Source organism: Narcine bancroftii, chromosome 8 (genome assembly GCF_036971445.1).
Source record: "Narcine bancroftii isolate sNarBan1 chromosome 8, sNarBan1.hap1, whole genome shotgun sequence".
NCBI classification, from domain to species: domain Eukaryota; kingdom Metazoa; phylum Chordata; class Chondrichthyes; order Torpediniformes; family Narcinidae; genus Narcine; species Narcine bancroftii.
This window is the reverse complement of record NC_091476.1, coordinates 40967211-40984640: the sequence shown is the minus strand read 5'-3', so window position 1 is coordinate 40984640 and position 17430 is coordinate 40967211. Positions and strand designations below refer to the sequence as shown.

Below are 17430 nucleotides of genomic sequence, written 5' to 3'. Positions count from 1 at the left end.
CAATAAACAATTCAATTATATTTAAAATATGCCTTGGCAATGTGTATTGGCTTTGTCCAGTATAGAATCGGTAACTTGAAATTGTGCAGACACCACGGTTGATGTAAAAGCACAATGTTGGAGAAACTCAGCAGGTCAAACTGTGTCCTTTATATAGTGATGTTTTAGGATTGAGCCCTTCATCAAGGTAACATTCTGCTGGCCTTCCTTCGGATTCAGCCTGGGAGCTGACTTTCTGCTCAAGTAGAATGTTTAGCAGAATTTGTTTCCTGTTGTAGGAGCAGACTGAGACTGCAAGGAGTTGGCGTTTGAAACCACGGATTATTTATTAAAACTAATGTGCATCTGGAGACCAATCAAAGCAGATCTCCTGAACATGATTTTGGCACAGGTTTTGATCTCTTCGTGGATGTAATTACGGAAACTTGATCAACAGTGAAACAAAGTTTTGATTAAAGAATGCGAGTTTACTAAGACCTAATTACTATTGTTGATGTTTGATTACAGAGTGGGATGCTCAATTATCCACAAATTTAACATTGGAGTCGTATAATGTGAAAAAGGACCCATTGGTCTAACATGTCCAGACCAACCAAAATGCACCCCACACTAGTCCTCCGGGATAGCTGGCAGATAGATAGAGTGGCATGGTTAGAGTAGCAGTTAGCAGAATGCTATTACAGCATCAACAAACAAAATTTTCACTCTCTTGGTATACTTATCAATAAACAATTCAATTATATTTAAAATATGCCTTGGAAATGTGTGTAAACTGTACAACATGTATTGGCTTTGTCCAGTGTAGAATCGATAACTTGAAATTGTGCAGACACCACGGTTGAAGTAAAACCACAATGTTGGAGAAACTCAGCAGGTCCATATTCCTCTGAACATCCTATCCATATATATGTGGAATTTTTTTCTTTAAAATTGGAATAGTACATCAACCACTTCCTCCAATGGCCTGTTCTGTATGCCCATCATCATCCATATATTTTTTAAAAATCCTTAGCTTCCTGTGAAATCTCTTTTGCCTTAAACAAATGCCCTCTGGGAACTGATTTATCTGAGTTAACAATGACTTTGAGTTTCTGTTGGAACAATGGGTGTTGTCTATGAATATAACTTGTTTAACAATAAATCCAATTTTCTATGCTAGTGATGTGCATGCTATTAAATCATCAATGGAGTTTCTGAAACTTGAGTGTTGTCATTGCTGTGTTCCCTGTTACCACATTTGCATAATCCACATCCCTGTTTACCAGTTGCGTTTCCTTCCCTACAGCACATTTGATGAGAAACTCCTTTTAAAGAAGCATCAATAGAAAATTTGTGTAAAGTCTCATGACAAAGTTCTTTTCCATGGTAGAGGAGTCCAGGCCAACATGACACAACTTTAGGATTCAAAAACACCCATTTAAAACAAATGTGGAGGAATTCCTTCAGCCAAAAATTGGTGAACCTCTGGAATTTGCTCCCACAGGCAGCAGTGGAGGCCAGGTTGTAGGGTGTATTTAAGGCAGAGATTGATAGGTCAGGATATCAAAGGTTATGAGGGAGTGGGGCTGAGTAGGAGAATGGATCGTGGCAGGACAGACTTGACAGGCCAAATGGCTCACTTCACCTCCTGTATCTTATGGTCTTATAACTGTAGCTTGCATTAAAGACTTTCAATACATTAGAGTAATTGTGCTTAAGAGTTGCAAAGAACTCAATGGCAAAAATAGGTGTTTACAGGCGGCAATGAATCAATGCTCAACTGGTGTTCTTTTGCTATTAATGTTGCTTCTAGGGTGAATATTGCCCAGGTGACTAGGCTGAGCCTTTTTCCTCTCAAATGGTGCTGGAAGATTTAGGTGCTTTGCTCTAATGTATTATATTATGTAAAAGATAGCACCTTGATGGTGTGAAAATCCACAAGGTTCCTTATTGTCATATGTCATTTTTTTTCTTCTTTGGCTTGGCTTCGCGGACGAAGATTTATGGAGGGGGTAAAAAGTCCACGTCAGCTGCAGGCTCGTTTGTGGCTGACAAGTCCGATGCGGGACAGGCAGACACGATTGCAGCGGTTGCAGGGGAAAATTGGTGGGTTGGGGTTGGGTGTTGGGTTTTCCCTCCTTTGCCTTTTGTCAGTGAGGTAGGCTCTGCGGTCTTCTTCAAAGGAGGTTGCTGCCCGCCGAACTGTGAGGCGCCAAGATGCACGGTTTGAGGCGTTATCAGCCCACTGGCGGTGGTCAATGTGGCAGGCACCAAGAGATTTCTTTAGGCATATATGTCATATGTCATATAATTACACAAAATTGCCTTCTGACTGCTGAAAGGCAGTGAGTCACCATTAGTGCCACCCAGTGCTCCTTGCAGTGAAAGAAAGAGAAAAAGTGAGTCCCTTCAGAGTCACTGAGTGTCCATGGATTTGCCTCCAGCTCCTCACATTCCAGTACAAACCATCAGCAAATTGAGCTCCAGATCCAAACCTCTAACGTGATTAGGAAGCCTTCAGTGCCCGAGGCCCTTCACGAGCCCTTCCTACCTTCAGTACCCTCTCGAATCCCAGCTTTGTTACCTGGCTCCCATGAGCCAGTCTCCAGCAGCCTGTGTGGGTTCCCCAACCACAAGTCACCTGCAGCCTGTGCAGGTCCTTCTGCTCATGAGGAAAGTCAACTGTTCTAGATCTTTGAGTTATGCCCCCACCCCGTCTTAGGACTCTGCTCAAAGTTTATTGACCACCCTCTCTATGAAGTGGTCAAGTTTAGTTGTTCTAAACTTCTCTCCTACTAACTACTGTTTATTTTTTTTTAAATGATTTCACTCTATGCCCCCCCCCCTTAAATGTGCTGTGGCCTCCAGGGGGGCTATGTGGCCCCAATTAAGAATGGCAGCAGCCTAGATCTGTGGTGGTACACCATCAGCCTACTGCAGGGCAACATCTGTACCTGCAGGAGTGTACCGCCGGCCTACTGCAGGGGGAAACCTCTGTACCTGGAGAGTAAGGAGACAGGACAACACCTGGCCGGCTGTCAATCAGTTGGCCTGAATGGATCACGCCCCACTTGGTCGGGTGTTAATCACCGTCCAGGATATAAGCCTGCGCTGGCCTCACTCAGAGTTACTGCAGCTTTAGCCAGCCTGGCTCTGTGAAAGGCTTTGTGGATTAGAGCCTGTTGTACTGTCTTTACCTTGTGTGTGTCTGATTCTGGCTAACGGCGCACCACAAGATCACATGCACTGAAGTATAATTTGCAGAGTATACACAGGTGTCACTGCATCCACCAATGTGTTAGAAAATGGGGCCCAAAGCAAGCCAACTGCAGAAAGACTGCAACATGCAGTCCTGAAATTTCTGCTTTAAAAACAGGTTAAATTCTCTAGTTAATGTAACTGGTGGAAGAAAGTTGCTTACAAATTGTATGCACAATTGGTTAGGTACTATAGTATGATCATCAAGCTTGTTTAGCAGGGAAAAGAAATTCAAAACCTGTGTGTCATCATCTCTGAAGATCTGTCCTGGGCCATCATGTCGATATAAAAATGAAGGCAGACCTGTGGCTGTTTGTTACATCACCAAAGGCTCTTGCAAATTTCTACAGTTATATTGTGGAGAACATACTAACTGGTTGCATCATTGACTGGTGTGGAGGTGCCAATGCACAGGGCAGGAAAAAAAAATTACAGACTCAACTAGTACTACCATGGGCACTGGTCAAGAGACAGTGTATCCAGAAAGCAGCCTCTATCTTCAAGGAGCCTCACCACCCAGGACATGCCCTTTTCCTTTGCTCTCATCAAGAAGGAGGTATAGGAGGCTGAAGATTTAAAAAGAATTTAGACATACAGCACAGTGACCGGCCATTTCGGCCCACAAGTGTGTGCTGCCCAATTACACTCAATTAAACCACACCCCCAGTACGTTTCAAATGGTGGGAGGCAACTGGAGCCCCCTGTTGAAATCCCATGCTGACATGGGGAGAACGTACAAACGACATGGGGTTCGAACCCCAGTCCCCCTCGCTGGTGCTGTAACAGCGTTGTAGCTACACCAACAATGCGGGCCCAATGATACAATACCGCTCCATTCAGATTTCTGAATGGACAATTAAACTATAGACACTTTTTTTTAATTGCGCCAATTATTTATTTTTAAATCTTGTATTTACAGAGCCATAATTAATAGCAATTTTGGATCTGTAAAGCACAGCTCCTCCTGCTGCCAAACCATAGATTTTGTGACACATGTTCATGACTATAATTCTGATTCTGAATTTCCCAATTATCTGATGATAACATGATCGCAACAAGCAGCCTTGAACATATGATAATAATATTATAAGAAAGCTTGGAGGTAGGAGATGACAGCAACCATGCTAATTGTTGCCAGCACTTCAGAGTTTAATTATTTATGCAGGTGTATGTGATTGCATTATAACATATGAAAGACCCAGATGTTTGCTCAATAATGCAGTAAAGATTGTGCCGAAAACAGTGGGGAAGGTGAGCTGAAGCAACATCCAGGGCAGGTAGTGTTGAATTCTCACTGCGGTTCGGCAGATGTATTTGTTTCTTGACAGCTCTTTATTAATTGATGGAGCAATCAATGAGACAACTGGGGAAAGGTGGGGGTGGGGGTGCTTACAGTAAATTAGCGATCATGATACATGCCAAGGCAGATGAATCAAAGTAAACATACAACAGTGCAGTAGAGGAGCAGGCCCTCCGGTCCATGTCCGCGCTGAACATGATGCTCAAATTAAACTAAGACTGCTGCTTGCACCTGATCCTCTATTCAAACTATTCCCTTCCTTTTTTTTATTGGCTATGAGTCCCTTGGGGTTCTGCCAAAGTTTATCGTCCCCCTTCCCTGTGAAGCAGACAAGTTTAGTTGGATTCTTCTGTACTTCCCTCCAACCAACTGCAAAAAAAACATTTAAAAACAATTTATTATTTCAGTCTGTGGCCCCTCCATAAATGTGCTGTGGCCCCAGGGTGGGGCTGTATGGTATCAGTTGAGAATAGCTGCTCTATTCCCTTCACATTTATGTCTTTCTGGAAGCCTCTTAAACCCTACTATTGTATCTGCTTCTACCACTACTCCTGGCAGCTCATTCCAGGCACCCACCACTCTCTAAGAAATTAAGCCCTGCACAGCTCCCATAAATATTCCCCCTCCACCTTAAGCATGTGTCCTCGAGTATAAAACAGCAGTAAGGCAAAAGGGAAGTGTGTAGTGCGGTTAGTGTTGATGTCAAATGCATGTGGCTTCTCCAATGTTAAGGAATATTTCCCCCTACCCACCAAACAGAGCCTGGACTGGATAGTTTATCCCCATGCTTGGATGTCGGAGGATTGATGGAATCCACCTCACTGTGGAGGTTTGTGAGAATTACCATAACTGATGCACCATCAATAACTCCAAAAGACTGAAGTTGTGTAAAATGAATAGGCTTTTATTCACAATAGAATGGTAAAGGTAAAGATGCATAACCATCATTTCAGGCTTGAGCCCTTCATCAAGGGATGAGAAAAATTCAGGCAGGTGATGGTCAACTGACCTGAACTTGGGAGGGGGCTGTGGGAAAAGTCATCTTTATTCAGGAGTCTGTTGGAGGAACCACTGGTACAATAAGCCAATGAGTGTAACCAGACAGATAAATATACCAACAGTGGTTTACCTCAGTGGCTCTGTTAGCTCTTGCCTCACTGGTGAAGTAGCAGCTCAGGCACTGGTGCTCTGTGGTAACATTCATCTGTTGTTCCCCTATGGTGGTCTGAGTACCATGGGGTTGGGGGGGTGGGGTAGGGGGAAACCTTGCTCTGCCTCTGTGGCAGTGCCATCCAGATTGGTCAGGATCAGGCCCTGGGAACATCATGGCACTGCTTCTCGCAGTGAGTGGTGAATCTTTGAGATTCTCTGCCTATTGAGACAGTCGAGGTGATACCATTGAAGTTAGAGTTGTATAGATTTCTGCATTGTAGGGTTATGGGCGAAAAGCTGGAAAGGTGAAGCTGAGTACATGGCCAAATCAGTGGTGATCTCAATGGTGGAGCAGGCTCGACAGGCCAGATGGTCGACTCCTACTCCTAATGATGTTTTTGCATTTAAGAAGCATCTGGAGGACATTTAATTCATTGAGGCATGGCAGACTATGGGCAGCGCTAGTAAATGAGATTAATGTAGCTGTCAACTTTATTAACTTTGCTGCCAATTTCCACCCTGACCTCAAATTCACTTGGTCCATCTCTGGCAGCACTCTCCCCATTCTCAATCTCTCTGACTCCATCTCTGGAGACAAATTCTCGACAGATGTCTTCTACAAACTCACCAATTCCCACAGCTACCTCGACTGCACCTCTTCACACCCTGTCGCCTGCAAGGATTCCATTCCTTTCTCAAGCATCTGCAGACTTCCCTGTTTCACTCCTCTTGGTGTAGCTAGGGCTTTGACAGTCCGCATGGACATGGTGGGCTAAAGAGGCTGTTTCTGTGATGTACCACTCCATGATTCTAACTCTGAGGGGTCGAAGGGCCAAGTGATTCACACGCACACTCATTCCCTTTCTGCTCATGTTTTCTGCAGCTGATGGTCTCTCTTTGCCAAGTGATGCTCTATTAAAAATTGGGACAAATCCAATGCATAATTATTGTCCATATTACAGAAAACAAAGATGAAGATATATAACCAATGCTTCAGGCTTGATCCCTTTATCAAGGTATGAGCTAAATGTAGGCAGGTGCCAAAAACAAACTGGTGGGGTGGGGGGGGAGGGAAGGGCAGGTGGAGGAGCACAGTCCCACAGGCAAGAGGTAATGTATGGATAAGGGAGGGAGGGCACACCAGCAAAGGAGGGGGAGAAGGAATGGCTTTTAATGCAGAGGGAAGGGGGTAGGAAGCTGGAGGAAAGAAGACCAAGGGAAAGAGAAGTGAGTGAGAATGGGGAAGGCCAGCAGAAATTGGAGAAGTCTCTGTTTTTGCCATCTGTTTGGAAAATGTCCAGATGATATATTAGGTGTTCAGACACCTGGCTGCATTTTGCTCATCCCTTGATGAAGGGCTCAAGCCTGAAATGTTGGTTATGCATCTTTACCTTTACCATATAATGTGCACTATTTGACCTGCTGAGTTTCCCCAGCGTTGTGTTTTTACTTTAATCACGGTGTCTGCAGACTTTCGTGTTTTACTATTGTCCATATTGCTTCGCTTTTAGTCAAATCTAATATTCCAGAAGGTGGTGTCCATGGCATTTTCATTATCTCAATGTCAATGTGGCAATCTGATCTGGGTTACTTGCTTGCCAACTTGATCTCCACCTTGGCCCAGAGATGGAAACCCTAAGAGCTAGACTCCAGGCATGAGGTAACAGTGGCTGACCTTGATATGAAGGCGTCACTTGACTGAGCATGGCAACAAGGATCCCTGCTTGAACTGGTTAATGGGCATTGAAGGGCAAACATACCAGATGTTGAATTCATATCTTGCAAAAACAAAAATTAAAAACTGCAGACACTCAAAACCTGAACTGGAAAACAGAAAATGCTCAGCAAGTCAAGCTGTCTCTGTGGAAAGAGAAATAGAGCCAACGTTTCATAAGACAGGAGCAGAAATAGCCTATTCAACCCATTGAGTCTGCCCCATCATTTCATGAGCTGATCCATTTTCCCACTCAGCCTCACAGCTTGGCCTTCTCCCCAGAACATTGATGCCTTGGTAATCAAGAATCTACCAATCGAAGACTCATGATTGCCAAACAGAAGATGGTTGTTGTTGTTGGAAGTCAATTGTCCCACTTTTTGTCAATTTCAGCACTTTGAGGGAATTGAAACTGAGCAGGGAATGAATATTCACGACTTCATCAGTGAACCTCTTTCCATTGTATGGTCAAAAATATAAGTATTACTGATGACTGATTAATGCAATGGCACCATCAAATCTGCCTGTGAGGATATTGGTTCCCTTCCATTTCAGGTGCAACCTATCCTTTTTGTACAAGTCCAAGAAGAAAGCCCAATGATCCATCTATCTGAAAGCTAAGTTCCTTACCCACACATTGAACTGTATTTTAGATAATGAAGCCATCCTTGAAAACATCAAACAAGTCCTGAACAATGCGGGAAATGTGGTGGAATATTTTCCACTTGTGCAGCTCTAGTGGCAGTCTTAAGTCCTGCTCCATCTGAGGCAAGGCATTTTCTGGGCCAGAGTTCCAATGATTCCATGCTTATGGTTGACTGGAACCCCACAAGATGCATTCATTCCTTCCATCCAATATGATACAATATGTATCACAGCAACCTGGCAAAGACCTTTCAGCAGATCCTCCAGTCCCCTGACTTCCACCACCAAGGGCAAGGAGTGGAGATGTGCAGTAACACCAGCCTCTAGGGGTTCTGCTTCAAATCACGCAACCCCCCCCCCCACCCTCTTTTGACCTTTTCATTTCCAATTGCCAACTCAGCATCAACCACCTCGACTTCTCCACTCTTGTTCCCCACTTCTAACCTCAGCCCTTCTGAATGCACAGCCCACTGCTCTCTTTGCACCAACCTTGTATCATTTACTTAGGTTTTAATTTAAACCTTCTGGCTCACAAGAGCATGCACCACAAAAATAGCTGTGTGACCAATTAACCTTCTAACCTCGGATGTCTTTGGAATGTGGGAGGAAACCAGAGCATCCAGAAGAAATCCACAAAGTCACAGGGAGAACATTCAAGGTCTTTACCTACCATGGGGTTTTTGAACCCAGCACACTGGTGCTGTAATAGCTGTGTCAGGTGCTATTTTTAAAAACAAAAGATCTTAAGGGTTCCAAACTGTAGCAACAACATTTCCTTTTCTTCCACTGACATGCTGAGTTCCTCCAGGAGATTATACTTTTGTTTTGCTAGGTTACAATGCATTACCATTCCTTCATTGTTGCTGGGTTTAGAAGCTGGAGCATCCTCCTCAAAGCACCGTAGGAGTATCAACACCAAAACGAGTGCTATTCTGCACATAAGGTCTCTGTCCCACATTCTATTACTGGGTGGCACAGACAGCGACACTGCTATCTCACAGTTCAGGTTCAATACTGGCCTCTGGTGCTGTCTGTGTGGAGTTCTACCTTGGACCATATAAGGGTCTGTTTTTCACCACCGCCCCCCCCCCCCTAAACTTCCTGGTGCTCTGACTTCCTTCCACCCAAAGATGTGCAATTGCAGGTGGTTTGCCACTGTAAGTTGCCTGGAATCTAGTTAGGTGGTAGAAATTTGATTGGATAATAGATTACAGGGATAATTAGAGGAGAATAGGATTATTTTGAGAGTTGGCAATGGAATGAATTGCTTCCTTCTATATCATATGGAAATGAGGGGTATGAGTGAACCAGGAGAGACTTGTGTCACTCCAGTGGTTTTGTGGTCACTGATTCCAGATCCATATTCAAAATCAATGTCTGTATTGGTTGCCAGAGACTTTGGAATATCTCAGAGCTGAAGGAAGCTTTGGACACTTGACTGATCACATGGTTGATTGACCTGGGGTGTGGGGTTGGTGAATGGATGGTGGCAATGGGGGCAGGATGGTGGGTAGAAATCAATCTGTCTCACTGAAGTGATGCAAGGCCTGACAAATATAATAAATCGAGTCGGCAGATTGAAGGATGAAACCGACTTTGTGTGCCTCGATTAAGGAAGAAAAAATTATAGCTTTATATGTTTTAGTGGGTCTGTAATCTGCGTCAAGTTTGATGATCATAAATGTCGCTCTGAATACTTCACCAGAACATTGACAGGTCTGCTGTCCAATTTATAGTAGATTCATCAAAATGCTGGCAGTTATTAGCTGAATTGCTGAGCATTAGTAAGCCTGCTATATAATCTAATGAAACCTATTATCTATATCCACTAAAGAGAGTGAAATTTGCACACAGTAGAATTGGATGCTACATTTTTAACATTTGACCTTTTAGTTGCGAGCTGAGGTTCACAAACTTATTTGTGATGTATCTGTTGTAGACTCCTCTTGCTGATATGTTTCCTGTTTTTTTTTTTAATTTTAAAGTTTTTACATTTTAAATTTAGACATACAACATGGTAACCGACACTTTTGGCCCAAAAGCTCATGCTGCCCAAAACCCCCCAATTAACCTACAACTCCTGTATGTATTTGTAAGGTGGGAGGAAGTTGGACCTCCCAGAGGAAACCTATACAGACAAGGGGAGAATGTACAAACTCCTTATGGATAGCGCCAGATTCAAACCCAGGTCTCTGCCACTGTAATAACTGTACTGCTCCAGAGTCAATTGTTCAGAATCAGAATTTACTGTCATGAACGTGTCACAACATTCATTGTTTTGTGTCAGCATTTCAGGGACAAAATTGTTATAAATTATATTTTAAAAAAATAAATAAATAAATTAGCGCAAAAGAAGAGAAAGTGAGCTAGTGTCTGTGGTTCATTGTCCTTTCAGAAATTGATGGCAGTGGGGAAAATGCTGGTCTGTACCACTGGGTGTTCATCATCTTTCTGGATCCTCAACCATCTGCCCATGCCATAGCAACACTTGCTCACCCAGTCATCTCCACTAACCCAGTCATTCTCCATCCACTCCAATCTCCACTCTTCAAAATCCCGCTCCTCACCCCCGTAACCCTGAATCCCTTCCCCAGTATCTGATGATCTTCTTGTAGAGTCGTATCGAATGTTACCGACCCTCATGATCCCATTTTATTCAACCTGCACTCTCCTTTTCTGTAAGGTCCTCTCACTCACTAAAATCAAACAACATGATTAGCGAGCAAGGATGTAGAGGTACATTGGTGAATTTCAAGAGACAAGCATATGGAGGAATTTAAATTGGTGGTTTATGTGGGAGGCACGGTCTAAAGATCAGCACAACATTGTGGGCTGAAGGGCCTGTACTGTTCTATGTTCTAACTGCAGCAGCTGGAGGAAACCCACACACTCTGGGAGAACATGCACACTCAGCACAAACGTAGGTCACAAGCAGAGACGTTCCATTTGCAGTGCTGCTGTGTTGCTCTTTGCCTGATTTCCCCCACCCCTTGTTAAAATGTCACTGCCATACAGCTTAATCACTTGATAATCTGTCAATGCCACCCCTCCAATGCATTGTTGGCCAGTATCTCCTAAAACTTTTCCCATCCATGTACCTGTCAAATGTTACAATTATACCTGCCTCTGCCACTTCCTTTGCTCTATATACCCTCCACCCTCTCTGTGAATAAGGTGCTTCTGGTCTCCTGAATCTTTCTCTCTTAAATATTATTAAAATTTAAACGTAAACATTCACAGTAGCAGGCCCTTTTGGTTCACGAGCCATGCCACCCAATTACACTCAATTGATCTATAACACCTGATATGTTTTGAATGGTGGGAGGAAATGCAGACATGGGAAGAAAGTACAAACTCCTTCCAGACAGCGTGGGATTTGAACCCTGGGTCAATCACTGACGCTGTAAGAGCATTGCGCTTATCGCTATGCTAACTGTGCCGCCCTTTTTTGCCCTCCAATTTTAGATTCCCCTCCCACAGGACATCTTCTACACTCCCAGGCCCACGCTTTCAGAAATGTTAATTACAGGTCTCTGGCCTGAACGTTTGTAAGGTGACCCTGAATGCAAAATATGAATTTAGTTTCCATCGCCAATGTGTACTACAAAATTGTACATCCTTTCACTTGCCCCTCCTAGCACTTGTACACTGCAGTGACTTTGCAGTCAGAAGGTCAGGGTTCAGATCTCGCTCTTTAAATGAGGATCAAACTTTGGTTGATATTTAAATGCAGTTTGATAAGATTGCTGTGCTCTGAAGAAAACTGGTGGCAAAAAGTATTCCTCAACTAGCTTCACCAATGGAAAGGAATATCTGATTATCTCAATGGTGTGCTGGTATCGTTCCATGATTTTTACGTGACAACAGAGGCTCCAGCTCCAAAACACTTCATTATTCTACAATCAAGAACATTGGCAAAAGGCCCTGGGTTTACTTTCCCTTATCCACTTGAGTAACATTTAGCTCTGACAATAAGCACTGTTTGTCCTTTGGCTGATTGGAGAAATGCAAGGTAGGAATAGGAGCAGGTGTTGCCTACTTGTCCTTTTGAGCTTGCTTCAGTGCTCCTCCTGACCATGGAGTTTCACTCTCCCTGTATCTCTTGATTTCCTCAGTATTCAGAAACCTATTAATTCCTGTCTTGAGTGAAAACTGAGATGGAGCCTTCCATATCCTTTACTGTAGAACTTTCCAAAGATTCACCATCCTTTTTCAATCTTTTTATAATAAATACAGTATAATGAAGAAAAGGGAATGAATCTGAAAATACAGTATCACATATGTTGATACATCAAGATAAAACTTCAAACAATAAAAGCTCAGTGTCATCGTTCCCCCCCCACCCCCCCCGCTGTCACCGTCACTGTCCCCTTCCCCCCGCCCCCCCACTGCACTGGATGAAGACAGTAATATATATCTCTCACCTAACCTATTCTATTTTTTTTTAAAAATGAAAACTAACCAAAAAAAAGCTCTGAGCAGCTTATCCTGAGGGTTGCATGTATTTTGTATCTTTTGATTCATACTGTGAATCAAAAAGCAAAGATAAGACTAGATCTCGTCTGAAAGAGCGAGTACATCTAATCACATATTTTCTTCTGACGTAAATGTTTTTTTTATATATAAGAAATAAAAGGTCGATTCTCCACCCTTTGGTGAAGAAGTTTCTCCTGAGGTCAATTCTCAATTCTCGCTGCTTGGTCTGAAATTGTGATCACAGATCCAAGACTTCTGAACGAGGAAAACATCCTCGCACATTGGGCCAGTTACCACTCGAACTACATTTTGAATTTCTTTTCATTTTTTTTTCTAAACTCTAGAAGACACAGAGCTGTCCATTCACTCTCTCTCTCTCTCTCTCTCTCTCTCTCTCTCTCTCTCTCTCTCTCTCTCTCTCTCTCTCTCTCTGCAATTGACACCATTCCTGGAGTCAATTTATCCACTCCCTCTTCTCTGGTAAGTACATCTTTTATAGGTAAAGTGGTTCAAACTATACACAGTGCTATCACGGAGACCATCTGTATGACTAGAATAGTGAGCTGGTTTGATCATACCACATTTTTTAATTTTTGCCACTCAGATTCTAATATTTTTCCTCTTTAGTTAATGAGCCTTACAGGGGTAGATATTTTCCAGACATCTCTGGATGGTAAGTTGATCATAGAGAGTAGTAGGTAAGGAAAACTATGGATTTTACGCATATAAAACAATCATGTACACCATAATCAAGAGCTTTACATATCAGTGTCACATCTTGCATTCCTGAATACTTCATTGATGCCCATTCAGCCCATTGTTCACTGCTGGCACTTTGATCTTCATCCAAATTGACCTATATTTTTTCCTACATGCATTTCTCCTACTCACATTTGAAAATTTCTGTTGAATCTGCTTCCTTTGTCCCTTCAAGCAAATCACCTCACATCATGTGATTATGAAGAACAATTTGGCAGAGGAAAATCAGATCTTGGGAGAGCTTTGTGCATCCAAGGTTCATTATAAAGAGTATTTAAGGGAGGGGAGAGGGGCAAAATTATTTAAGGATAGAATCCAAGACCTTAGGGCCTTGGGAGTGAACGGTATGACCACCAGTCCAGGAATGATTCAAGTTTAACCAAGTGGGAAGAAGGATGAAAGCCAAGGGTCTCAGCAGCTGGAAGACTAGAGAAGGTGAGAGAGGTATGGATGAACAAGATGTGTGGAAGGATGAGGATTTTATCATGGATATTGTGGAGCCGGAGTACGTCAACAAGCTCAAGGGGAACTTTAACCACTTAGGTTGAATTACTTTAGGATCGTCCCATCACAGACTGGATGAATTGGAATTAAGAAGAGCTAACAAAGGTACAGAAGATTTGCCTCACTCGCTAATGAGGCTCTATCAGTCAAGAAATTGGATTTAAGATGGAGATGGTGCCTTCAATATAATGGAGAAAAACCATTTCAATGGCTGTTAGTAATCCACAGGCAATTCTTGTTACATCCTGCAGCCTTTGAAGTTGACCAAAACCCATTTGCTTCTCTCTCTGCTTTTGTTAGAGACCTGTGTGGAGCTTGTGACTGAGCAAACCTGCTGAGTTTCTCCAGCTATGTTTTTTACTAAACACCACAGTTGATCATAACATAACAATAACATAACAATTACAACAAGGAAACAGGCCATTAGGCCCTTCTAGTCTGCACCGAACCAAACACCCCTCTCTAGTCCCACCTCCCTGCACAATGCCCATAACCCTCCATCTTCTTCTCAACCTGTCCAACCTTTTCTTAAATAATACAATTGACTCCGCCGCCACTATTTCTCCCGGAAGCTCATTCCACACGGCTACCACTCTCTGAGTAAAGAAGTTCCCCCTCATGTTACCTCTAAACCTCTGCCCCTTAATTCTTAACTCATGTCCTCTTGTTTTAATCTTTCCTCCTCTTAACGGAAATAGTCTATCCACATCCACTCTGTCTATCCCTTTCATAATCTTAAATACTTCTATCAAATCCCCTCTCAACCTTCTACGCTCCAAAGAATAAAGACCTAATCTGTCCAATCTCAACCTATACTCTAGATGCTTAAACCCAGGTAACATTCTGGTAAACCTTCTCTGCACTCTCTCCACTCTGTTTATATCCTTCCTATAATTAGGCGACCAGAACTGCACACAGAACTCCAAATTAAGCCGCACCAACGTCTTATACAATCTCAACATCACCTCCCAACTCCTATATTCCATGCAATGATTGATAAAGGCCAGCATACTAAAAGCCTTCTTCACCACCCTATTCACGTGAGTTTCTACCTTCAGGGAACGATGTACCGTTACTCCTAAATCTTTCTGCTCTTCTGTATTCATCAATGCTCTCCCATTTACCACGTATGTCCTGTTCTGATTCTTCTTACCAAAATGAAGCACCTCACACTTATCAGCATTAAATTCCATCTGCCATTTTTCAGCCCACTTTTCTAAGCAGCCCAAATCCCTCTGCAATCCTTGAAAACCTTCTTCATTATCCATTATTCCACCTATCTTAGTATCGTCTGCATATTTACTAATCCAATTCACCACCCCATCATCTAGATCATTAATGTATATAACGAACAACAATGGGCCCAATACAGATCCTTGAGGCACACCATTGGTCACCGGCCTCCAACCTGACAGACAATTATCTACTACCACTCTCTGGCCTCTCCCTTTCAGCCAATGTTCAATCCATTTGACTATCTCAAAATTTATACCTAAAGACTGCACCTTCCTAACTAACCTTCCATGTGGTACCTTATCGAAGGCCTTACTGAAGTCCATATAGACAACATCCACTGCGCTACCCTCATCCACATTCCTAGTCACCTCTTCAAAAAATTAAATCAGATTGGTCAAACATGACCTTCCTCCCACAAATCCATGTTGAGTGCTCCTGATCAGACCCTGTCTATCCAGATGCTTATAAGTACTATCTCTAAGAATTTTCTCCATTAATTTACCTAACACAGACGTCAAACTTACAGGCCGATAGTTGCCAGGCTTCCTCCTTGAACCCTTTTTAAATAACCGAACCACATGCGCAATGCGCCAATCCTCCGGCACTATCCCCATATCCTGAGCTCAGTGCCTTCAGGCCCTGTTACTGAACCATTTGAGATGCAGGCACCCAATTTTACTCCTTACCTGAGGATGGTCCTCTGGAATGCCTGGCCAAAGGTGCTCTTGGTTGAGCAATGTGTCGCCCCGAGAAAAGCCTTGCACAAATCCAGTGAACAAACTGGCTGAACACCTTGAGATCAGTGCATGCAGAGATTGTGTTGTGTTCTCTGCAGCATTTGAGTGGGACCCAAACTTTTCACTCCTTTCAAGAGAAGAGATGAGGGGCTTGTTTCCATGCTGAATAACTCTGACATCTGTTATGTATGTTATCTCTGTTTAAAAGACATTTCAACAGTGCATGGCTAGGAAAGGTTCAGCGGGTTAAAGTCCTAAATCCAAATAACGGTAAATGGGAATATCTCGGGTATCTTGGCCAACATGGTTGAATTAGGTTGAAGGATATTCTTCTGTCCTGTAAAACTATTTGACAGAATAATTGGAAGACCACAGCCACCACCCTGTACTTCTTTTGCCTTTGCTAGACACCAGAACTCCCAGCGGAGCAAAGCTGAGGGGCAGATACAGTTCATCAAGGTCTGACCCTCACCACATTAGCCTGGAATGAAGAAGGGATCAGAACCTGCCACCTTCTGACCTCTCGGTCTGGACGTTTGAATGAGACAAAGCATGTGCACAAGGGTCAGGCAAGATGAATCAAGAGCGACTCCCTGCTGATAATGACATCTTATTTCTCTATTTTGCAGGTCTAAAGCTGTGTTTCCCGTGGGGAAAACTATTTCAACTCCCCAACCATTCTTGCAGTGACATGTCTGCCATTGGCAAATGTGAACTGTGGGGGTGGGGGGGGGGGGGGTAGGGAAACACATCATAGCCTTAAACCTAATGGCACAAATAATTTTAGGTAGCCACCATCTCAAACTGATTCCACTATTTTCATCTCTTTACCTACTCCTCAATTTGCTCTTATAACCTCTGGGTCTTGATCAGTTTCTTTCCCCCTTTACAATGCAATTTTACCTGTTCTATCTTAATCTAGACCCAAAAAGTTAACTGGCCATTTCTACCCCTGGATGCTGCCTGACCTGCTGAGTTCCTCTGCCATTTCTTTGCTTTTCATCAGTTTATTTGGACCCATAATTTTGCTGCTGCCTATATAATCTGTGCCATTTCAGCCATTGAAAAGGAACAGTGGGTGATGTACACGTAAGCAATACAGAGCCCAAAATCATGATAAACTGCTTTCATTCCAACCAGCCTGTGATATTTTCTGACTTGAAAGCTTGGGTTCAACCAGTCATAATATTATTTTTTAAGGACTGGCACACATGGTGACATTTATATTGAATCCACTTGCACACTTAGAGAATAAAATCTGTCCTTATTTCAGTCTGTGAAGAGTTTTAATTTTATATATGCGCAATCAATAGCACTTGAAAGCCAGGAAAGCCTAATAATGCCTTTAGAAAAAAACATTCATGTCACATTTCCTATAATCATTTTTTGGAAGCCAGATATAATGGTCTAAAGGCTGTTGATAAGATTCTTGCAACATCTGCATGCAGAAGTCTGAAATAAACTGTAAATTTAGTCAAATTCAAAGTGACAGGCAATGTCTGCGAGCTTTAGACTAGATAGCTGGCAAATGATCATAATTGTTTGCTTATCTAATGCAAGTCTATAGCAGATCTGTCATTCTGAAAGACCCAGAGAGCTAGAGGGATGTCCATCAACCTCAGCAAGGATAAATCCTTCTGTGACTAGAATTATATTCAGGGAGTGGACCT

The 17430-nt window shown here is 42.9% G+C and overlaps 1 protein-coding gene across 5 annotated transcripts in view; it reads left to right on the top strand.

Moving 5' to 3' along the window:
• LOC138740612 (uncharacterized) overlaps positions 1-16266 on the top strand; it is a 78707-nt gene extending 62441 nt beyond the window's left edge. For all 5 annotated transcript variants that reach the window (XM_069893515.1, XM_069893514.1, XM_069893517.1 and 2 more), the window contains exon 7: positions 16168-16266. In XM_069893515.1, the coding sequence (XP_069749616.1) occupies positions 16168-16250 (83 nt within the window). In that variant the 3' untranslated portion in view covers positions 16251-16266. The remainder of the gene's footprint in view (positions 1-16167) is intronic.
• The last annotated feature ends 1164 nt before the right edge of the window (positions 16267-17430 follow it).